The sequence below is a fragment of the Giraffa tippelskirchi genome, chromosome 11 (assembly GCF_054371585.1).
Source record: "Giraffa tippelskirchi isolate mGirTip1 chromosome 11, T2T-mGirTip1v1.2.pri, whole genome shotgun sequence".
NCBI lineage: Eukaryota > Metazoa > Chordata > Mammalia > Artiodactyla > Giraffidae > Giraffa > Giraffa tippelskirchi.
The window spans coordinates 28,061,694-28,086,037 of NC_137285.1; the positions used below are offsets into that span (position 1 = coordinate 28,061,694).

Consider the following 24,344-nt stretch of genomic DNA (forward strand, 5'->3'; position numbering starts at 1 on the left):
TCTTCCTGGTCTCCTTGTTTTGCTGTTTGTTGATTCCTATGTGGCCAGGCCTGTGTGTCTTGATTGATTTGTTCTTGATGAGGCTGGAGAAGGTTCTGTCTCCTGCAGAGCTTGCAAGTCCTAGGTTTTTATGACTCTGTTAGTTTGTGGTCTTTTTTCTCAAGGATCTTGGTAAAAGTTCCAAGGGCTGGACTGGAAGAATCAAGACTCACTATTGTGTCTTCTTCCAGAATCTTCCTTCCAAATGTGATAGGTTCGAGCTCAGATAATTGGACTTTCTTCCACTGTAGAGTGAATCCATGCTCATGAGATCACCCTTCTTTCCCATCAAGGAGAAGTCACTTGGATGCCTCTTCATTGGTCAAAATATTAAATCAGGTGCTCCACAGATGTGACAGTCAATACCAGAATTGACTTTATTCTTGTCACAAACCTATTTTAGTCAGATGTTGGGTGACTTACCTTGATTTCACAAGTATCGTAAACATTTTCCTAAGTGTCTCACCTCTCCCTCCTCATCACCTAAACCTTTCTACAAAATAAACCAACTTTGAGAGGTAAGTAGATAAAAGGGTTACCACTGAATCAATCTTGAGAAGAACAGGTAACTTATAAAAGCAAAAGTTGGAGATAAGATTCTTTGTATAATAAATATGAACCATTTGTCAATCTAGCATTCTAGGAAAAGAAAATCAGATGCCATGGGATTCCTGTTTTAGCTTGGTTTTAATTTAAAAATATTCCACATTGGAAATAATTTGGATTTATTGAAAATAGTATGCACTGCAGTGACATAAGATTTGCTTGACTGATATAACAAGTTTGGTTTAATGAGTGGAAAAAGAGATTTAAAATCTAGTGTAGTTCTTCAATGTTTATTCTAATATTTTATTAAAGAAATTTGGCATGCAACTTATTAAGTTAATAGAATTACATAAGATGAGACCAAAATAGAATCTTAGTGCTCTGGGTTACGCTGTATACTTCATTATTTTGTAATTCAATAAACGGAACCCTAACTATTGACATAGATACGACTTTCTTGGTATGCTGTAATGTTCTTCACGTGGAGAATGTTTTCTGTATTTGTGGTACACTAAGCACCTGCCATAAATGAGTTTACTTGGCTTTGAAAAGTGATGATTAAAAGTGTCATAGGTTTAACATATTACCTGTCTTTCTGAGAAGATAGAATACATTTGTCAATCATTTTTTGGTTGCTTCTGTGAGCCTGATTGTCCTGTGGAATGCCTTTGCATAACTTTTCCCTAATCATTCATATACCCCTGTTTCCTCATCATTTTATGGTCAAGGTAACAGAAGCTCAGTGAAGTTAAGAAAATGATTCAATATCACCCTATTGCTGAGAAGTAATTAGGATGGTTGACTTCACAGCACATGTAGGAAATAGTTCTTATTAGGATACCTATTTCCATATGGAGAGAGTTGGGGTGAATTAGCTTAGGAATTTGACTAAAATCACAGAGTTGATAAAGGGTAGAGGCAAGAGGTAAAAGTCACACATACCTTTGGTGCCAGAACCTAACTCAGCCTTTGGTCCTGGAACCTGACTTGGGTCCTCACACCTGGTCCGTTTTGAAAGTTTCATCAGTGTTTATTACCTAAGTAATAATAAAATCTATAGTCTTAGAGAATGTGACTTTATTGTTTTTTTCCCTAAGTAATTAAGTAGGATTTCACCTTACTTGTAAATTTCAATTAAACACTGTTGAGAATACAGGCATTTCTCATACAACATGATACAAATGTTCCTAAAAATCTCTGTATGCTGCAAAATTATGCACTAAAAATAAATGGACTTATGGGAAGAAAATGTGTTGAAGTGAAACCAATCAACACTTATGGCACTAGCTAAAGCTATAACAGTCCTTTCAAACATACAAGCTTAGTTAAAAAGACAAGCTGAATTCTGATGAATACTGCACTACAGTAATTACAAGACTGGTTTAAGGGGAAGAGGTAGCTTGATGGGAAGGGACTATAGGAAAGTGAAGAGCCTGATGAGTTATTGAGAAAGGGAACTAAAAAAGGGAACTGTAACAAGACAGGGCGTGTATTCAAGCTGAGCTGAGGGGACTTGCAGGGGTGAATGCGGGTCTTGGTGACCCCTATTTTACACTGACATTTTCCCCCATTACTGAGTATGAGCCAAACCACATCACAGAAATACACACTATTTATCTGCAAATAGATGAAAACAAAATGGCTTTTTATAGGGTAAAACGGAATCACTTGTCTCTCGTAACTCTGCATAAGAATCACCATATTTTCCGTAAATATATTCATAAAACGGTGAAGTCATTGTAAGGAACTATTTGAGCAGTATAAGTATGATGTGGATTCTAGGAAGAGCTGGAAAGTATTCCACATATTTCTGGAACAAAATATTGAAACATTTATCTGGTTTCCTTGTGACCTGCCATTAAGAGGGAATGATATTTAATTTGAAGAGCTACTAACTGTATGCACTCAGATTTCAGTGATAATCCTGGTAGAGAGGTTTAAAAGCACAGATATTTAGAATTTATAGCCCCCAAAGTTTTGCTCTTTAATTAGTCATAAAGCATCCTGTAACAGTTTTCTATAAAAATTGAGAATCAAAAAATGATAATTCCTAGAGTTAAAATCTCCCAGCTCTAGAGTATCAACATTGCTCTTATTTCAAAGTTGTCACTGAATTGCCTCCTGAATCTAAGAAAGGTATGGATCACACCCACTTTATTACTAAGAAAGAATTAATGTAGTGTGTTCAGTATTTGTGTCCGGTCCTGTAGCTTTAGCAAGACCGTTATTTTCAGGAAAAGGAGAGTTCCTTGTGTTTTGGGTCCCCAGGACTGAGGTTGCCATGAGCTTTAGAGGTAACTTCCTTGTTCTGGGGAGGGTGAACAGCATGGACTCTTGGTAACAAAAATTTAAACTAAGCACCCTCCACTTTGCAGAGAGCTGGAACTGCCTTGTACTGTGGAGGTCAGTAGGCGGCCTGGAATCTGAACTGCCATTGGCTTGCCCATGTCTGGGCTTTGGAATAAGGAGGAGCTGCTTCCCTAAAGAACGCTTCAGAGGAGAATTGGAGCAGCCCAGTCCCCATGAATGGTCATGTAATATTGTAAACCCCACATCTGGGCTTGGTTATGACTGAATAACCTGGTCTTGGGAAGTGAGCTGTGGACATCTTTAAAGGGTGCTCTTCTGGACCCTGGTCTCCCCTGGGCTATGGTTTATTGATAAGGTGAGTCTGGAGCCTGTGGGCTCCCTTGCCTTCAGCTCCATGTCCCACCAGGAGACGAAGCCTGTGGGTTCTCTCTCGGAGATGCTTCGGGATTGATTTGCTTTTTATCCGCAGGGCCACTCTCTGATCCAACCCAGATCAGCCACCTGTCCAGCTCCAACCTGTCCCTCATCCTGCATTTCAGATAATCTCTTGAAAATACAATGGTATTCTCACTTCTTAGTCACCCAGCCCTTAGAAGAGAGTGGTGGCTTAGGTAGCATGGTTTACACGCCCTCTGTCTGTACAACCTGACCTCCGCTGGCTCATCTGCATTCCCTCCCCAGGTTCTCCCTGGCTGTACACTCTGGCCGGGCTGGGCCCGTTCATTTCCTGGGACGTGCCCTGGTCTGTCCTGGCCTCCAAGCATGCTGTTTTCTCTGGGGCTCTCTTCTCTTGGCTCACGGTCACCATTCAGCTTGGGTGTCTCTTCCTCCGGGGACTGGATTGGGATCCCTGGTGTCACTTCTGGAGTGCGGTGTGCACCCCCTTTGATAGCACACATCACACTTGGAGCTGCGTGTCAGAAGTAGTTTTCCTAAAGGAATCCTTACACCATTGCTGGGAATTTCAACTGGTACAGCCACTATGGACAGCCACTGTGAACAGTGTAGAGATGCTTCCTTTAAAAACTAAAAACAGAAGTACCATATGATCTAGCAACATCACTTCTGGGCATATATCTGGGGAAAACCATAATTCAAAAAGACCATGCACCCCAGTGTTCACAGCAGCACTATTTAGAATAGCCAGGACATGGAAACAACCTAAATGTCCATCAACCAAAGAATGGATAAAGGAAATACGGTGTTTTTATACAATTGCATATTACTTGGCCATAAAAAGGAATGAGATAATTTCATTTGCAGCAACATGGAGGGACCTAGATATTATGGTACTAAGTGAAGTGAATCAGAGAAAGACAAATACCATATGATATCACTTATATGTGGAACCTAAAATATGATACAAATGAACTTATTTGCAAAGCAGAAACAGACTCACAGACATAGAGAACAGACTTATCGCTGCCAAAGGGGAAAAAGGATGGGAAGGGGGATAAATTAGGAGTAAAAAATTAAAAATAGTCTAGTCTTCCTGCTTGATTGTGAGCTCCGCCTGACTATGATGACTTTTGCCCATGGCTGTGCCCTTGCACGTGGAAGAAGTCCCACATATAGTAGGCCACTCATAAATGCTTGTTGAGTAGACTGGAACGTGAACAAATGGAGGGATGAAGCAGGAAGCAGGACACAAGCCAGTGCATCAGAGAATCTGTGGGAATGGAGCTTACGGAAATCAAAATGCCAGGGGAAGCTCAGGTGTGTCTGGAGCTTTAACTTTCAGGAGCTCATGGCTGAATTTAGCAAGGAGATTTGGGTGACACGGTGAAAGCAAAGCCAGAGCCTGGTATGTAGAAGAATAAATCTTGTGTAAACGGGGTGAGTGCTGCACAGGGCTGTGACTGGAAAAAGAAGCAGAGCTGGCATTGGAGCTGGGAGCAGGGGCATCATGAAGGAACCCGGCTGTCCCTTGCCCTTTCCCTCCACTCAGGGAGGCAGTTTTTCTACTACTTTGTCCAGCTTCCCTGGTCTGTCACAGGGGACTATTCTGTAAATATTGCTTCCTGCCAAGTGAAAAGAAACACATTTTGAAGGCCTGATTTTTGAAATTTTATTGAACAATTTTTCAGCTTTGGAGAAAAGAAAATGTTCGATGTTCTGAATGTTAAGCTGCCTTCTCGACATTGGTTTATGAAGATGGTTGCTACAATTTGGGTGGGGCATGCACACTTTATTCTTACCGAAGTTTGTTTTGAAGTTCTCTCTTCTTTCAGCTGCTCTTCTAAATCCGGACTTTGGAATTTAATCTTAAAACACGTATTTCTTGAATCACAGATTTCGGTATGGCTGGGTGCTAAGCCTGGCATATGACCTGCTACTGTAAAACAGGCTTTCTGTGTGAGAGAGTACGTATGGGGTGCTTCCCCCCACAGGTTTTTCACATGTGGAAAACAAGGGTTTGTGCTTAATTCTTTCCTTAGAGATTAATGATGGAGTATCTCATTACCTACACAGCAATGCATCCTGGTTATTTTTAAAAATTTTATATTGGAGTATAGTTGATTTATAATGCTCTGTTAGTTTCAGGTGTACAGCCAGTGAACAGTTATACATATACATATATATACTGTTTTTGTATCCTGGTTATTGATATGAGGTCAATAGATGGGTCTTTATTGTCACTCTAGAGGAATTAATCACTTACCAGTAAAGGGAGAAAGCATTCAGTCGATTTGGAGGCTGTTTAATCATCAGCCTGGAGGATGGTAAATACCTCTTTGAATTTCTGAGAATATCTCTCCCACTGCCTGCCAAGGCCTTGTCACCAAATTTATCACTTCAATTCACTTGTTTTTTTCCCTCCCATGTCACTACCACATCTACACCCAGCTCTGTACTGCATTCAGGAACTGACCCAACCATTTCTGAAGTTGCTGCTAATGTTATACAAAAGAATTACCACTGGTTCGCTTGAAGAGCATAGTCTATCTCCCTGGCAACTTGGCAAACGCCTGACAAACACGAGTTTCCAAGGTATTGGCATTGGCTGCATCTGTTCGTAGTGTAATTTCATCAGCTGCACAGACGAGGGACGCTAATTAGTTTGTTGATACATATGTGATTTAATGAGACTAAACACTTAACTGATCTTGAAGTAAGCACAATTTGTTTCCTGTTGCTGTTTTTACTTTAATTAAAAAAAAAAAAAAACATGTTAGGCACATTGGCTGGAAATTAGAGCACTGTGTCATCTTGGAGAAAAAAGAATTTCCAGGAAGTCTGACTGGTCAGTTGTGTCCTGCTCTAATGAGATTGAAAAGAAGAGGATAAAATATTGGGTTTGAGAACAAGGGTTGAAATCCAATTTAAATAGAAGATTAAGCATAATGGAAGAATTTTCATAAACTACATTATGTTGGAATCCTCAGTCCAATACTAAAATTATAATATGTACCCGAATAACTGATTTTAGGAGGAAATTCCAGACCCGCATCGGCTCCAACATATAATCTTCTATTTTTATGGCCTTTTTTTAAGTGCCCTCTTTTCAGGTTATTGTATTATATTTTTATGTAAATGAAACTATGACATTCAATTAATAAAATTTTTCTTTCTAAAAATTCTCATAAAATAATGGTATTTTGATTTTTATTAACAAATATTTATTTAGAATTATCTACTAGACTCTTCTTAATTATTTTCAAGTTGTGCAAAACCGAATCCAGAGAGGTTCTCTATTTTGGGAGTGGGAAGAGGTAATGAGGAAGTAACTCTAACTCCATGGTTAAAATTATATTTGTATTAAAACGCTTCATCTAATTTGCTTAGCTTTTTGCAAACACGAGTCAGTTCTATGGCCTGTGCAGCCTGTTTTCATGGGACCATGTCCATGTTCTCTCCTCTGTGTATCTACTGCAGTGGCAGAGTTGAGGCATTGACCACAAGCTGAAGTGACTCACTCTGCCTTTAGGAGGAGGTTAGACCCCTGATCTACACCATGCCGGAGGACAGGAGTTAATAAATAGTAATAGGTGGTGCTCCTGCCAATGCAGGAGGCATATGAGGCGTGGGTTTGATCCCTGGGTGGGAAGATCCCCTCAAGTAGGAAATGGCAATCCACTCCAGTATTCTTGGCTGGAGAATCCCAAAGACAAAGAAGCCTAGCGGGCTACAGTCCACAGGGTCGCAAAGACTCGGACAGGACTGAAGTGACTTAGCATGCATGCTCAATAGTGTTGTTGTGAAGCATTAAAGACTAAGAAACAGCTACTTGTAGAACTGAATCTTAAACAGATGTTGGTGGAGAGCTGTAGATCTGCAGGCCTTTCAGAATCCAGTAACCGGTCCTCCATCACCAGATCACCTCTGGGCGCCCAGCAGCCTCTGACACAGACCATGCCCTCTTCTCTGCTGGCAGAATATGGTTTCTGCTCCTTAATACTGAAAGGATCTCCCTTTGTACCTTCCTGAAGATTCATAAATCATGTATGAACACAGATTTGGTGTTTGACTTTAAGAAACAAAGTCACGTAGGTGAAATCTTTGAAAATGACACAAATGACCTTATTTACAAAACAGAAACAGACTCACAGACATAGAAAACAAACATGGTTACCAAACTGTAAAGGGGGAGGGACAAATTAGGGGTTTGGATTAAAGGTATACCTATGGCTGAGTCATGTTGAGATTTGACAAAAAACAACAAAATTCTGTAAAGCATCTATGCTTCACTAAGGGAAAAGAATCTGAAAAACAATAGATACATGTATATGTAAAACTTAGCTATTTTGCTGTACACTTGAAACTAACACAACATTGTAAATCAACTATACTCCAATATAAAATAAAAATTAAAAAATAAAAAGAAGCAGAGAGTTCTGGCAGTTTCTTCTGGCATGTCAGCATTTGTCATCTTCCCCAAACCTGATAACGCAGCAACACCCCAGGGGCTGTCAGATGTGAATTCAGCTTCCTTATTTGTCCCAGTTTGGAAAATGAATTGTCCGTTGTTCTAAGCCTATCGGTAACTTATCTGTGACAAATTATAAGCTGATGTTATACACATTAGGAACATACTGAGAGCACTGAGGTTCATAGAAAAGACACAAAGTAATTGAACTCCAATTCCAAAGACTGAAGTATAAGCCTTTATCCTGGATGATTCAAGTACCACCAACCAGCGGGCAGGATAATTATGTTCTTGTTTGCTTTCTAATGTAAACTTATAAACCATATCTTCAAGATAAATTCATTCTAGTGTATAAACTAAGCCTGATTGTTTAGAAACAAGTGTAACTTGGTAACATTTGAGTTTGAGTTAATTGAAACCCATTGGCTGTGGAATCAGATGGACCTATGTTTGAACCATAGCTCTCGCACTTTCTAGCATTTCAAATCAAAGATGGCACAAACGTTGAGCCTCTGACCCACTGGGGATAAGAATACCTATTTCAAGTGGTTGCTGTGAAGCTTAAATGTAAATACAGGGTTCTGAGTACTGTACCAGACCATGTGTTCTTCTTCCCTCTTTTTTGAGTTTTTTGATTTTCCAAGTATGGAAATAGTTGGTGGACCCAGTTAATCAACATCACTGTATTATTGACAAGCTGAATTTACAACCAGACAGTTCCACTGAAAAGTTAACTAATGAGACATAGGTTGTGAATTGTGTGGAGACTCCATTACAACATCAACAAAAACAAACATACAGGGGAAAATTGGCCAGAAGGGTCATGCTCCTGACATTAGGGAAGAGAGACCTTCTTGGATTACTCCAGCGTCATCTAGATTTGAATTCAAAGTCTCCTATAAATCCAATGGCCTATTCTTAGGAATCAGGAGTCTTTTGAAAAAATATTATTTGTTTTTCATTTTGGTGATATTTTAAAAATATTTTACTATTTATAGAGATACATCTCTTTGGCAGTAATCATTTCAATTAATTTTTTTCATGTGAAAGACAATGTTTCAGATCCAACAACATATGCTTGGGCATCATTATATACATTTTTTTCTTTAGGTATGTTTAGGAGACATTATGCATGCTATTCTGATTTTTTAGAAAATACAGACTAATGAGAATTTAGTAGTATCAGCAGTGATATGACATAGTTTGAGACCCAGCTTCTGTCATAAAACCACAATATTTCACCCTTGTGGAATCAAATGAGACCAAATGGGCTAGAAAAACAGGAATCAGTAGTTTGTGCTAAAGACATTTTGGAGAAAATTATATTCCACTTGAAAAATATTAAAATACTAAAAGCAAGTATTTTTCTAGTATACTAGAATGCACACATAGGAAATAAGACTTTACCAAACGTTCCATCCATTTTATAATAGACATTTGCACCAGAATTTTTTTTTTTTAACTTGAAAATGACATAGGACTGTATGGTCTTCACTTTTTCATACCTGTATTTTTCTCTTTCCATAGGAATACAGAGTCACTCCTCTTTCTCCTCTGACCTTCTGCAGCCCCTGGACTCCCTGGTCACCAGCATCTCTGGTCCACTAGTGGCTTCTGTGTGTCCATCCTGGTAAGAAGAACCAAGCCTGGGAGCAATCACCATGTTCTGCGCGAAGCTGAAGGATCTGCAGATCACGGGGGACTGCCCCTTCTCCCTGCTGGCCCCGGGGCAGGTCCCCAGAGAGCCCTTGGGGGAAGCCACAGGAAGTGGGCCAGCAGCTACCCCAGGGCAGCTGGGCATCTGTCCAGGTGTCCCCGACAAGAACCCGCCTGGAAGGCTTCCCCGGAGGAAGACCAGCCGCAGCCGGGTCTATCTTCACACTTTGGCAGAGAGTATTTGCAAACTGATTTTCCCAGAGGTGAGTGCCTGCACTTTCAAGATCTTACTGACATTTTGAAAATGGTAGTAGTGTGTTTTCCTAAGGAAAATGTGAACACTCGCTTTCTCACTTTCAAGGCTATAGTAGATGTAGACAATTTGACAATTTTCTGAAAACATTTAAAAACATTTTTAAAAAGCAATCATTTTCTTAAATTGTGTTTAATCTTAAAATATTTACAGTCTTGCATTCTTTTCCAAAGCATCCTGAACTCTGACAAGCTTTATGACTTGGAGCAGCTGTTTCAATCTCTTGGCCTCAGCATCCTTATCTGAAAATAGACATGCTCACAGTCCCGGGTCCCTAAAGTTTGCACAAGCATTAAGTGAAATAATCCATAGCTCTCACCACCTACCGGGACCCATTAGTTACTTATGGATGGCAAGCTGTTTTTTTTTTTTTTATGGATTCATTAGCTATTTTTTTTAGAGCTAAATTCCTTGGAGAATAACTTATTCTCTGCTGAGTTTCCCTCATCTAATTCCTAAGAGCATCATCTGTTCCCGCCAACTTGCTGAGGTGGGAAGACCCCCCCACCTTGTCCTGCTGGGTTGGTCAGGGTCACAGGTCTGTTCATGACACCCCTTCACCAGTTCGGACGTGTCTTGGTGTAGGTCTGTGGGCTGCACAGCCTAATGCTGTTTTGAGATCTGGAGCACCACCCTTAAAGGAATTCAGGAAAGACAAACACTGTATGGTCTCATATGTGGAATCTTAAAAAACAACAATAACTCATGGAAAAAGAGATCATACATGTGGTCCCCAGAGGCAGAGGGTGGGGAAGGGGATTAGAGGAAGGTGGTCCAGAGATGTTGGAAGATAAGATAAATGAGTACCATGGATGTAACTCATGGTGACCCTGCTGTCCTGTGTGGTGTGTAGAAAGGTTGTCAGGTACATCCTCTGAGTTCTCATCACAAAGAGAAAGTTTTTTGTTTTCCTGTCTTTTCTTTGTGCTGCATCTGTATGAGAAGATGGATGTTAGCTGAGCCTATTGGGGCCATCATTTCACACTATAGGTAAATCAAGCTGTCATGCTGTATGTATAAACTTAAACAGTGATGTATGTCAATTATTTCTCAATAAAACTAGGGGAAAAAGAGAAAACAGGGAACGCTGGGGACAGGCCATAGACCTAATTAGGTAAAATATGTTTGGAATAGACAGGGCATGTGGAGAGCTCCTCACCCCATGGGGCTAAAGAGAAGAGCCACTGAAAGTCTTCATGGTGTGTCTTCCTCTCTCTGTCAGTATTCACAGTTTTATGCAAATTCACTTAGCCTAGGAGATTGGGCATTGAAATAATCAGATTCTGGCTCTCATAATTTACTGATGATTTTTAATTGACTCCACACCAACCCTTTGCCTGTGAGAAACACTGAAGGACCACAGGCTGCTGACTTTTAGGACTGGAAGGAACTTCAGAAGTTACCTTGTTTCATTCCCAAAAAGGACCCAAGAGGCTAAGTGACTTGACCAAAGTCACACAGCTTTTGAAGGACACAGTAATTACTGCTGTCAGCAATATGGGCTCAACTGGCAAAGAGACTTGAAGCTTGAAGAATGGATAAATTAGAATTGGCAGGAAGTTGAGGGAACTTATTTCAAATATAAGATAAGCACAGTAGTAGACTGGCTAGTGGCTTTTGAGATGGAAATATTTAATTACTATCTCCCCGCTCCAGTCACCAGCAGCCAGCATTGGCTGGGATAAGGGATGCAACTCTTCCCAGGCAGTTGGTTGGTGTCAGTCTGGGAAGCGGTTGGCACCCTCATTTCCAAGAGCAGAGCACGGGGATGAGCAGATGGTGAGGTTGGGAAGCTGGAGAGCGGCCATGCTTTCCCCAGGTCCTGTCATTACCCTGTTGGCTTCATTATTTTGTTTGATAAATTCCGAATTCCTACAATGGAAGTCATGCACATATTGGAATCTCTTTTAAAAACATTCAGAATATCAAATATATGCGTTCTTATTTTCCTTTATTTAGGATAATCTGTGTCGTTTGTTTGCGGGCTCACAGGAGCTTTGAGTGTGCTGTCATGTAGTAGGGAAAGCCAGGCTGAGGACTTCCAGGAGGCAAGAGGGCTGCCCTTGACCTGAAGAACCGGAACTCTTTCCCACAACTGAGGCCATTTTCATTCACATTTCAGTGAACATCCCAGGGCCGGATACATTCATGCTGAATAGTAACCAAACTAGATTACTTCATCAGCTATTCAAACATCTAGGTGTCTGATTAAATAGGGCTTTTTAAAAAATGGATCTTTTTTAAGTGGACAGATTCAATGCTTAGCCTACTGTTCACTTTCAGTCCCATCGGTAGCCCAAAAGAAGAGACTCCAGATAGCATTTGATGGCATCCTTGTTCTTGTTTTCGATAATTAGATGCAACCTCCAGTTATGTTTTATGGGGGACAAGTATTATAGTTGATTATCGTTAGCAGATTTAGAGTGGGAGGTGGCATTCCAGAGTCGTGGAATCATAGGTTACAAAGGTCTTATAGCTTATCTAGTGCAAACTTTTCATTTGTTTGAAGAAATTAAGACACATAAAAGTTAGATCACTTGCTTTAAGATAACTAGGGGAGATGGAAAGGTCTCTGCACCTCATTCATAATCTGTTGCTCTTCTATTATATTATTAGCCGATTTTTCATGGAAATTCTCCCCAATAATCCTGTAAGCTCCTCAAGCAGAGTGTTTTTGAAATAACTGCATCATGATCTTAGCTACAGTTGTAGCAAATCAGAACCCATTTCCTGAACTGAATCGAGTCACATATGCTTATATGAGGGCTTCCCAGGTGGCACTAGTGATAGAGAACCCACTTGCCAATGCAGGAGACATAAGAGATGCGGGTTCAATCCCTGGGTTGGGAAGATCCCCTGGAGGAGAACATGGCTAACCCACTCCAGTGTTCTTGCCTGGAGAATCCCACGGACAGAGGAGCCTGATGGGCTACAGTCCGTAGAGTCGCAAAGAGTCAGAGGTGGCTGAAGCGATAGCACAACACACAGCAGCACATGCTTACATGAAGGATATTATCCAAAATCAAACACCTTGTGAGATTAAGGGGATCTGAAGGAACTCCTGAAGTCTGTGAATGTGTTGTGAAATATTGGGTTGCAAGAAGAAAAAAAGAAGTAGTATTCCATTATCCTTAGGAGCTAAAATTTCCCTGGTCTAGAAGAACATTAAGAACTATAGAAAACATCCCACCCCAGTTCCTGCCATACTGAAAACCTTTCAATGACTTTTTTTTGCTCTTACATAAAAATAAACTTTCTTAATGTAGCCTCTAGGCAAAAAAAAGAAAAATGCAGGAAAGTTAAAAATCATCTGAAATAGCAGCTAATCCATAAACCAGACCAATGAAATTCCGTTCAGAGGGTTCCTGGCAATACTGCATCAAACAGCAGTTGTGCCTGAAGTGTTAATACACTAGTATGCTCCAGGGCCATCCTGCAGTCATTGATTCTGTGTCATGAGGTGTGAGGTCTCAGGGAAATTGAGTCCTGCTCCTGACTTTCTTGTGATCTGCATAATCTCAGTGTGTAGGCTCAGAATGTGTTCGAGAAGCCTTAGTGCCAAGGTAGGAAGCTCTAGGCACTGACAGCCTTTACCAATAAATGTTTTGTCTGAAAAACTTGTGGGTTTTGTTTTGTCTTGTTTTGAATTTATAACAGTTTTCCAGAGGAGCAATGGTGTATGATGAAAGCAGACACCAAACCCTGTTAAGCTGTAATATCACTAATGTATGCTGCTACAGCTTGGCTAGGACCTCAGAACTTTTTACTTAAAAAAAAGCAAATTCTTTTTTTAGAAACGTTTTATTGGAGTAGAGCTGACTTAAAATGTTGTGCTAGTTTCAGGTGTACAGAAAAGTGAGTCAGTTATACATATACATATATTCATTCTTTTTTCAGATTCTTTCCCCTTATAGGCTATTACAAAATATGGCGTAGAGGGAAGGAAATGAAAGACCAGGAAGAATACAGACTGAGAATGGTAAAAACGTGTCCTAGTGTTTAACCAAAAGGTCAACAGGAGGAGAGAGGATGGTGATATTTCCACTAGTACTCGAGGTGAGGAAGGAGAAAGTCTTCAGGGGCAGAAATGGATAGATTTTCTTTTCTTGTTGCCTATCCCAAGTTCCCGGTCAGAGCAATAAATCGTGTATAAGCAAATGTAATTCAAATTATTTTAACTTGGAAATAATATAAATTGTGTTTTTGAGCAAGCTGCAATGGTAACATCTCTGTACTGAGTTATATTGCTTCTCTGATACAGATGTTACCGACTAAGCCTTCAGGACTTGGAATGGCTGACAGGGGAGAAGATGTGCGTTCATTCCTTTCTTCCTTCATTCCATCAGTATGTAGGTAGCATCTCCTGTGACCAGGTACTTTCTAGGTGCCCGACATGCGGTGGTGAGCTAAACAGATCTTCCCTGCCCTTTTGGAGTCTCTATTCTAGTGGAGAAGACAGAAAATAAGAAAAAAAAAATGTCAGGTTGCAAATGCTTGATGATCTTCTGTGCAGGCAGTGACCTTCATGTCATTGATGACCCCTCTTCCAGGTGGCTCAGTTGTAAAAAATCTGCCTGCCAATCTGAGAGTTGTGGGAGACGCAGCTTCTATCTCTGGGTGGGGAAGATCCCCTGGAGGAGGAAATGGCAACCCACTCCAGTATTCTTTCTTGGGAAATCTCATGGACAGAGGAGCCCGCGGGCTACAGTCCATAGGGTCGCAAAGAGTCAGACGCGACTGCGCGTGCACGCATGCATGCATTTTCTGTCTGAATAGGTTTTAGAGAAGGACAAAACTAGCAACCCAGAGTTTCATGGGTTTTCATCCACAAAGACTTGCTGGTGTTCGTGATTCCAGAGTTACTCTCTGTGAGGTCAAAGGCCCTTGATGGGGTGAGGCTGATACTGGCAGTCTTGTATATAACTGATGGGAATGCCAATGGCTACAAACTTTTATGAAATTGATCTGGAAAGAGCTACTGAAAATTGAGCTGCTGAAAATCCATAGATTTTAAGGATTTCACTTAAAATAATATAACCTATATAAATAAAAGGTGATACATAAGAATAAGAAAAAAACAAAAAAAAATGCCCTTGAGATATTGAAGCCTTCTTAAGCACCCTAGGCTATCTGCTCCTGCCTCCTTTAGGGTCTCAAGTCTAATGTTTCCTTCTTCCTTCCCTGATTTAAAAGAACATGCCTGCATTTCCTTTCCTAAACCCGCTCTCTGCCTGCCAGGCAATCACCCTTTGCCACAGGGTGCTGGGCCCTTGCTCAGAATCTGCCTGCTGGCCCGGCACCCTCCAGACCTTCTTTCTCTCTCTCCTTATCTAAACCATCAGAAAAATTGTTATATGGATAAATTTAAGTTCTATTTTATTTCTTTTCAGCACTTGTATTGTCTTTCAAGAAATTTCACATTTCTTTTAAGTTCTACTAATATATGCTCTTTAGAAACTGAAAGTTCTTTTCATAATTTCATTAAAACAGAAGCTTGGTTGATTTTGCTTAACTTTACTGTCTCACTTGACCAGTGGAAAGTCCAAGAGAGATATAAATAGATCTTAAGGAAAAAGGAATTTCACAACTTGGGACAGAGCCAGAGAATTCTCCTCTGTCCTCTGGATAAACTACAGAAGGCGGCTGTATACACATGCAGATACATAGGATTTTTTTTTTATGGAATGTAAAGAAGTTACCAATGATTTACTTCCCACTTATTAACTGGTTAGGGAGAGCAAGCTGCTAACAGATATTAATTGTCAACCAATATTTAAAACTATGCAGGCTTACATACAAGTATTTTGCAATCTAGGAAGATTCATGAGATACTCAAAAATCAGTAAAAGAGAAGAACACTATAAGTATTTTGTGAAGATTGTTTGTTCAAGGAAAAGAAATGAGTACAAGTTTGGGGAAATCCAAGATCTGTTTCAATCAGTAATCAACTGAACTTGGTGACAGATTGGATTTAAGGGATAAAAGAAAGGGAAGAGACAGATGCTCAGAGTTTCTAGAGCAGGAAGAGACAGGAATGATACATGAGCAGAAAGTGAGATTATGTGAGGGTGGAGGATCTCAGTGTGGGGTAGGGGGCTGCTATGGGTCTGTGAAAGGAATGAGGGTCTCCTGGCTTGAGGCCCACTGAAACTGAAGTCCTGGCTGCATGTCCAAGGGATTTCCTGACCTGGAGGAAGGGGTGCCTGACTTCACCAAACAGTCTCTTGTGTGATTCCAGCTAGGTGGCTGTCAGAGCCACTCGCCAGGGACATAGCCCACATCCAGATTCAAGTCAGTCTGAGTGCTTGGCTTCTTCCCAAGTGTGAGAGCTGTTGAAAATCAGTCCTCTTTTCCACAGGGGTACTTCAAATACACTTGTCATTAAAGTAGCAATGCTTCTGCTTCTTCCTGACAAGCTCTCAGAAGAAATTTTTGTGAGGTACGTATCTTCAAGAAAATGATTATTTAAGGGAGTGTTTAAAACTTTTCTTTTCAATTTTCAGTTTGAGCGTCTGAACCTTGCCCTTCAGAGAACATTGGCAAAACACAAAATAAAGGAAAACAGGTAAATTGAATCATTTCAGTTGCATGAATCTCCTGTTACAATCACTGACACAGCTACTCATAACCAGTGCTTGGTGGTGTATCACATATATGAATCATTTAGGTATGCCAGGAACTGGGCTAAGCATTTTAGCTGCCACTAATCTGAAAGGAAGTGTGTTCATTTTTCACAGTTCATATGTCACTAAGCTCAGGTTTCTATAAAATGTCCAGAATTTTATAGCTGTTTAGGAAATGGCAGAACTGAATTTCAAGCCTAGGTTTTTCAGAGCCCATGATTTTAACCATGTTACCCTGTGCTTCTCCATTTAGTAAACTCCCCAAAGGCCTATTCTTTTCTGCTAGGGTGTAATTTCTGAAATATTTAACAAAGTAAGGCGTGAATCAGAGCAGACTCCTTGCTTGAAGAATAGTGCCAAGAATCTGGGGCCAGGTCCCAGTGCAACCTGCCTGTCGCCTCGCCCCACACTGAGCTACAGGTTAAAATATTTTTTTAATTAATTAATTTATTTTAATTGGAGGCTAATTACTTATAATATTGCACAGGTTAAATTTTTAGCTCCCGCATCAGGAGGGGAGGATGTGGGAGCAAGAGGTGGGCAACTCAGGAGTGGGGCGGCAGCTGGATCAGTCCTTAGGGAGGCGTTTCGGTATTTTCCTAACTAGCTTGGTTATACTGATTATACTGATATTCAAATACCTGTTCTATTCATACTTTTTCTTCTCCTCTGTCTTTGAAATTTTCTTTAAGAAAGCTTTCTGTAGCAGTTTCATATATAAGGTGAATTTAAAAAAAAAAACCGTGATTTTTAGAGTTCATTTTACAAATACGTCTTGGCACATTTACTGCTGGTGGACAACTTAATTTGGCTTTGTTTTGGTTTCCCTGAAATTGAAGGATTATTTGCGGTGTGAATACTACAATAAACACTTGCAGTCAAATTTCAGAATTGAATTTGCAAGTTTTGCAAACCAGTACCTTTGTCAGGAATATTTTATACATTCATCCATCTGTCTGCTGCTCAGGAGGGGATCATCTCATCTGCTCTGTGGGTTTTCTGGACTTAACTTGCTCGCTGACTAACTGGTCCCAGGCTGCAGGTGGCAGGCAAGCCAAGAAGGGGTCAGAGACAGGTCCAAAAAGAGAGTGTGAATCTATGTGTCTGACAGAAGCTGTGTTTGCAGAGTGATATGGACAGCATTCCAGAAGCCTCTGACCTTAATTCTCAGTCCGGCTGATAAGATAGGCAGCAAGTCCTGGAGCTGTGCTACTGTGTCTGTCTGCCTGAGGCCTTGGCAGCCAGTTGACTCAGAATTTATTCCCAGGGCTTGGTGTCCTGAAATGTGCCTAAGCTCAATGCTGATATTCAATTAGGATGTGTTCCCAGAGATGGAGCTCTTTAAAAAAAAAAACAAAAAAACCTCAAAACTTAAAAATATGATTTTATTTGAAATTTTGAAAAATCTTTTACCTCTTCTTTGACTTCTTAAAGAGTTGACCATACTTTTAAATGGTCCTAAGGATTATACCACTGTTGAAATAAGAAGAGGGACTTTTTCTCTTATGAGACTGCCTGCTGATAATGCCAAATGGCTTCTCTCTGCTTTGTTTCTTTAGTTCTTGGCTATGTTGGGCCTTTTTCCCCATCTTTCTGGCAGGTCGGCTGCCATTTCAACTGAGGTCAGTGTGCTGACTGCTGAGAGGAACTTCACTTTCCCACTCACCACCATTTTTAAAATTTTAAATTTATTTATTTTAAAATTGAAGGATAACTGCTTTACAGAATTGTGTTGGCTTCTGCCAAACACCAACATGTATCAGCCATAGGTATATATATGTCCCCTCTATCTTGAACCTCCCTCCCATCTTTCTCCCTATCCCGCCCCTTTAAGTTGTTACAGAGCCCTGATTTGAGTTCCCTGAGTCATACAGCACACTCACCACCATTTTTAAGTGAATGAGTTTTACACAGTCATTATGATACCCTTTTGGGTTGGTTTCGAGCTTTTGCTTTTATCTTTTCCTAGGACCTTTTGATCACATCATGCGTGAACTCATGGCTGGTGTATGTGTGCCTGTGTGTATAACACACTTACATTTGCTGGTATACATGCAGACATATACCTTCTTTTTAAAAATTTTTGAAGGTAAAATTAGGGAGCTTATTTTGAATGGCACTGTGTGATGTTTGACTTAGCTAAGCTTTGCTGGGAATTGGCAGAATAGTCCTCTGAGCAGCTTTAGGCTAATTCTTAAAAAAAAAAAAAAGTTGCTTAAATGAGAAGAAGGAGCAAATCTGAAGACTGACTAATATAGTACATAACAAGGGGTTGGGGGTATCTAATTCAAACTAGATGTAATATCATAGCTTGATCCTCAAGTTATTTAGATAAGAATATATTTCTGACCATTGTTGTTCAGTCGCTGCTGTTGCTGCTGCTAGGTCGCGTCAGTCGTGTCTGATTCTGTGTGACCCCATAGATGGCAGCCCACCAGGCTCCTCTGTCCCTGGGATTCTCCAGGCAAGAACACAGGAGTGGGTTGCCATTTCCTTCTCCACGTTCAGTCGCTAAGTCATGTCCAACTCTCTGTGACCCCATGGACTGAAGCACTCCAGGCTTCCCTCTCCCTCACTATCTCCCAGACTTTGCTCAAACTCATGTCCATTGAGTCGGTGATGCCATCCAACCCTCTCATCCTCTGTTGCCCACCTTTTCCTCCTGCCCTCAATCTTTCCCAGCATCAGGGTCTTAGTCCAATGAGTTGGCTCTTCGCATCAGGTGGCCAAAGTATTGGAGCTTCAGCTTCAGCATTCATCCTTCCAATGAATATCCAGGGTTGATTTCCTTTAGGATTGACTGGTTTGATCTCTTTGTAGTCCAAGAGACTCTCAAGAATCTTCTCCACCACCACAATTTGAATGCATCAATTCTTTGGTGCTCAGCCTTCTTATTGTGAAACTCTCATATCCAAACATGACTACTGGAAAAACCATAGCTTTGACCAGATGGATCTTTGTTGGCAAAGTGAATCAGTCTCTGCTTTTCAGCATGTTGTCTAAGTTTGTCATACCTTTTCTTTCAAGAAGCAAGCATCGTTTAATTTCATGGCTGCAGTCACTGTCTGCAGTGATTTTGGAGCCCAAGAAAATAAAATTTGCCACTGTTTTCACTTTCCCCCCATCTATTTGCCATGAATTGATGGAATCAGATGCTATGATCTTAGTTTTTTGAATGTTGAGTTTTAAGCCAGATTTTTCACTCTCCTCTTTCACCCTAGTCAAGATGCTCTTGAGTTCCTCTTTACTTTCTGCCATAGAGTGGTATCATTTGAATATCAGAGGTTGTTGATATTTCTCCCAGCAATCTTGATTCCAGCTTGTGATTCATCCAGCCTGGCATTTCACATGTTGTACTCTACACATAAGTTAAATAAGCAGGGTGACAACATATAGCCTTGATATACTTGTTTCCCAATTTTGAACAGTCTGTTGGCTCATGTTATAAGCAGTATACCTTTATGTGGTCAAGTAGCCAGTGGAGTGATTTTCCTTGTCAAGAATTTTTTCTTTTGAAATTTCTCTACATGTATCATGCTTTATTGAAATCTGTTTGATATAGTTATTTTCAACTTATGCCTATTTGTGATCTTGGCTTGTCTAATAGCAAACAGAACCACAAAATAACTTAGGTATCTTTTAATATGCTTTAGTAGTTTTGTAAATTTGATTTTAATCAGTTATCACTATCAGAAATCATCAAAAAAGCAATTAAGCAAACATGAATCAACAAGTTGTCCAGTTGAAATTACAAAAACCTTCTATCAGTCAAAATGTTTGCTATTATCATATATCATTAATCATATATATTAAATTATATTAATTGTTATTAATATATAAATATATTATAAACTTCTGTGCTACTTAAAGCAGTTCAGTAACTGAATAAGAAATAAATTTCTTTAGTTACTAATTTTATATTAGATCAAGGATAAAAGTTTAATGTGATGATGCCTGATAGTTAAATATATAGAACCTAAAACCTAAAAGTAGCATATACTGTGTATTTGCTTTAGAAAATAAATAAGGACTTACTTAGAAGTGAAATCCATCAGTAGGTATATTTTGCTTCTTGGTTGGTTTATCAGAAAAGCCCATCCTGATTTATTATCATCCTTGGCCATTTTGTACCACTGGGTTTTCTGCCAGTACAAGCCTCTGTACTATTAGCTTATATGAAGTTAGTTTCAAAGATAGATATACTTTATAAAAAGTGATGAAACAGTCTAGATCATGTATATTTGGGGGTTTTCGAATATTGATTTGGTTTGTACATGTCATGCTCCTTTCCTTTAAACATGACAGTCAAGATTTGCCTCTACAGAGAAGGTAATTTATTTTCTGTCATCATTTCTGTATATTATAATTTGAAATTTTACCATTCATTTGTCAGTTTATAATTTAAGATGTTGAAATAATTTCAGGAAATCTTTGGAAAGAGAAGACTTTGAAAAAATAATTGCAGACCAAGCAACTGCAGCAGGTAATAGAATTAAGTATATGAAATTAGGAAATAATTTGCTTATAGAACTATTTCACCTGTAAACTAAAATTTTCTATAACTAGAAAATGTTTACCTGGAGAACTAATATTTTCTTTAAAATATTCATGTTTATTTGTTGGTAACATCCAATGTGAAATGTTAAATATTATGTTTTGTGTTAATGTAAAGAATAACTCTTTTTCATACTTATACCTTTGTTGACCTCAAACTTTTCCTCTTCTTACAATGTTTATTTGCTGAGAAGTAGATAAAGCTGCCTGGCAGGCTGATTCATAGACATTCCTATGCTTTGGTCTTGAACTTAGCAATTAAATGTCATTCATTTATGCATGAAAAGTTCTACTCAACATAGCAACATAAGTAACTTTTTAAAGGTTGGAAGCAATTATGAGAAATATGTGAGCAGTGCTCACATATTAATACTTAGTTTGGAAGAATCAAGCAGATGAATGACTTTGTCATACTGTCCTTTTCAAAGTTTGAGTACATGGACCAACTGGTGAGGTTTTTTTTGAAGTAGAAGATCTGAGGAATTTGCTTCTGCTGCTGCTGATGGCTGACTTGCACTGAACCCTCTCTGTGGGTCAGACACGATTCTAACACGGCCCACAAACACCACAGCAGTGCTGTGAACAGGGCATCCATGTTTCCCCTAAGTTACAGATGAGAAGAATGTGGTACAAAGAGTTTAAAGAATAAAGGAGACCAGCGAAGGAAAAGTTGGGGGAAGTAAATAATGTATTCCCAACACATTTTCATTCAGGTAACATTAAACAACAAGAATGCTATTTTGCTCAAAAATAATAATAATAATATTTATTACTATTATATTACTTTATATCATCTCAGGAAAAATGACAAAATTGAATTTTACCACCAGTGATATAAATTAATTCTGTATCTGATGCTTATATTCAAAGGGGGCTAGTACCCCCTTGTACAACATGTGCAACTGTTTCTGATGTTAACAAGGTGGGAGAACTTCTTTTGAAAGAGGCTTAGCTCTGTGATTCCAATTGCTCTTTTACAGTTAAATTTCAATGTGATAAAAAGTCATATCTTATACTCAATTGATCATTCTTTCATAATTAACCAATTTGGGTTTATATTTGGAGTTACTTGAATTTTACAAATGAATTTATGCAGATAATTTGAACAAAAATGGTTACTTTTGGTTGGAACTCTTATTAGCAGATATAAAGCAATAAATTGTCAGATAAGGTGGTATTAAAAATAGCAGTAAAAATACAGCTCTGCCAAGATGATGCATATGATATGGCAGAAAATGTGTTCTATGCTTTCAGGAGTTCCAGTGGAGATCATCAAAGAATCTCTTGGTGAGGAGCTTTTTAAAATATGCTATGAAGAAGATGAATACATCCTAGGTGTGGTTGGAGGAACCCTGAAAGATTTTTTAAATAGCTTCAGCACCCTCCTGAAACAGAGCAGCCACTGTCAAGAAGCAGAAAAGAAGGGCAGGTTTGAGGATGCGTCCATCCTATGCCTGGATAAAGATCCTGATGTCTTACATGTTTACTATTTCTTCCCCAAGAGGATCACTTCCCTGATTCTCCCCGGCATCATTAAGGCAGCTGCTCTCATACTGTATGAGACGGAAGTGGAGGTTTCCTTGACGCCTTCTCGCTTCCACCAGGACTGCCGTGAATTCGTGGACCAGCCCTGCGAGCTCTACTCCGTCCACGTCAGGAGCGCCCGACCGCACCCGCCCCCAGGGAAGCCCGTGTCCTCACTGGTCATCCCCGCCTCGCTCTTCTGCAAGACCTTCCCTTTCCACTTCATGCTGGACAGAGATATGAGCATCCTGCAGCTCGGCCACGGCATCAGGCGGCTGATGAGCAGGAGAGACGTGCAAGGGAAGCCTCATTTTGACGAGTACTTTGAGATCCTGACCCCCAAAATCAGCCAGACGTTCAGCGGCATTATGACCATGCTGAACATGCAGTTCGTGGTGCGAGTGAGGAGGTGGGACAACTCTGTGAAGAAATCTTCCAGGGTAAGAAGAACAGTTGTCCTGTTGTGATATGGAATCAATGATTTCACCTTAAGGACTGGGTGTGAAAAATGTAAAAGTATACTGTATCACTTCAGAATATTTGAAACATTTTTTAATGTGGACCATTTTTAAAGGCTTTATTGAATTTGTTACAGTGTTGCTTCTACTTTATGTTTTTTGGCTTTTTGGGTGAAGGGAAGTGGGATCTTAGTTCCCTGACCAGGGGTCAAATTTGTGAAGTCTTAACCACTGGACTGCCAGGGAAGTCCCCAGAATTTTTAATAAAATATTTCTGTTTAAAACAATTCTAAAATACTTTGAAGGCTGGAATAAATTTAAGACAAGATTCTTTGTGCATTCATTTGCTTGCTTACTTAAAACATTATTTCACAAATATTTTTTGAATGCAGTCTACCTTTTAAAATCTTTGTGTGCTGTGCTGTGCTAAGTCACTTCAGTCGTGTCCGACTCTTTGTAACCCTATGGACTGTAGCCTGCCAGGCTCCTCTCTCCATGAGATTCTCCAAGCGAGAGTACTGGAGTGGGTTGCCGTGCCCTCCTCCAATGGGATCTTCCCGACCCAGGGATCGAACCCACGTCTCTTACATCTCCTGTATTGGCAGGTTGGTTCTTTACCACTAGAGTCACCTAGAAAATATTTATGGAATATTTTATAACTGAATTACAAAAATACTTATGTAAAAATATGGCTTCGATCATCACGAAATAGCTGACTTAATTTGGATAATAAGAAGAATTTCACAACAAAAAAACAAAAAAGACTTGTTTCTTAGAGGAGGCAACTAAATGAATTCTTAACTCAATATTTAATAGACATGGAAAACATCAATAACTTCTTTGATTAACTGTTAGAAAATGTGGGAGAAAGTGTTCTGTTCTCATCTCATAGTAGAGAACCATGCATAATTTAGAAAAGAAGTTTGGAAACCACAGTCAATAGTATAACTGAGCTCATAGACAGGCTCACGATGCACGTGACTTCTGGACAAGTTAACCCAGAAGACACACTATCTGTCCCTCCGGATGGAAACAGCTTTATTACTTTTTATCATAAACACAATATAGCTAAATGTTTAAAAATAGGTAATACTTAAAGATGTCCATTATTATTATATTATGTCCATTATTATTATTTTGATTTGTCCAAAATCAAAAAAATTATGTACATTTTTGTTTAAAACAAAAAAGCTACTTCTTACAGTTCTTTTTTATCAATAAATGATATTTGTGTGTGTCCTTCCATGTCATTAGACACCGGTCTCTTTCACTTTTTCAAAGGCCGTGTCGTATCCCATTGTGTGGTCGTCCTGTACTTTGGCTAACCGTCCACTGTTGAAGGATGTTCAGGCTGTTGTGGCTCTGTTTTCGTTAACACGTATGTACACATCTGTCTCCTTCACACACATGAGCCTGTGACCCAGGATGAGCACGTGAAGCCCCCTTGCCCAGGG

At 39.6% G+C, this 24,344-nt stretch overlaps 1 protein-coding gene across 4 annotated transcripts in view; it reads left to right on the plus strand.

Annotated features, from left to right (window-relative positions):
* GUCY1A1 (guanylate cyclase 1 soluble subunit alpha 1) overlaps positions 1-24,344 on the plus strand; it is a 63,387-nt gene that overhangs the window by 20,879 nt on the left and 18,164 nt on the right. For all 4 annotated transcript variants that reach the window (XM_081544521.1, XM_081544518.1, XM_081544519.1 and 1 more), the window contains 4 exons: positions 9,290-9,681; positions 16,235-16,296; positions 20,779-20,837; positions 22,163-22,872. In XM_081544521.1, the coding sequence (XP_081400647.1) occupies positions 9,424-9,681; positions 16,235-16,296; positions 20,779-20,837; positions 22,163-22,872 (1,089 nt within the window). In that variant the 5' untranslated portion in view covers positions 9,290-9,423. The remainder of the gene's footprint in view (positions 1-9,289; positions 9,682-16,234; positions 16,297-20,778; positions 20,838-22,162; positions 22,873-24,344) is intronic.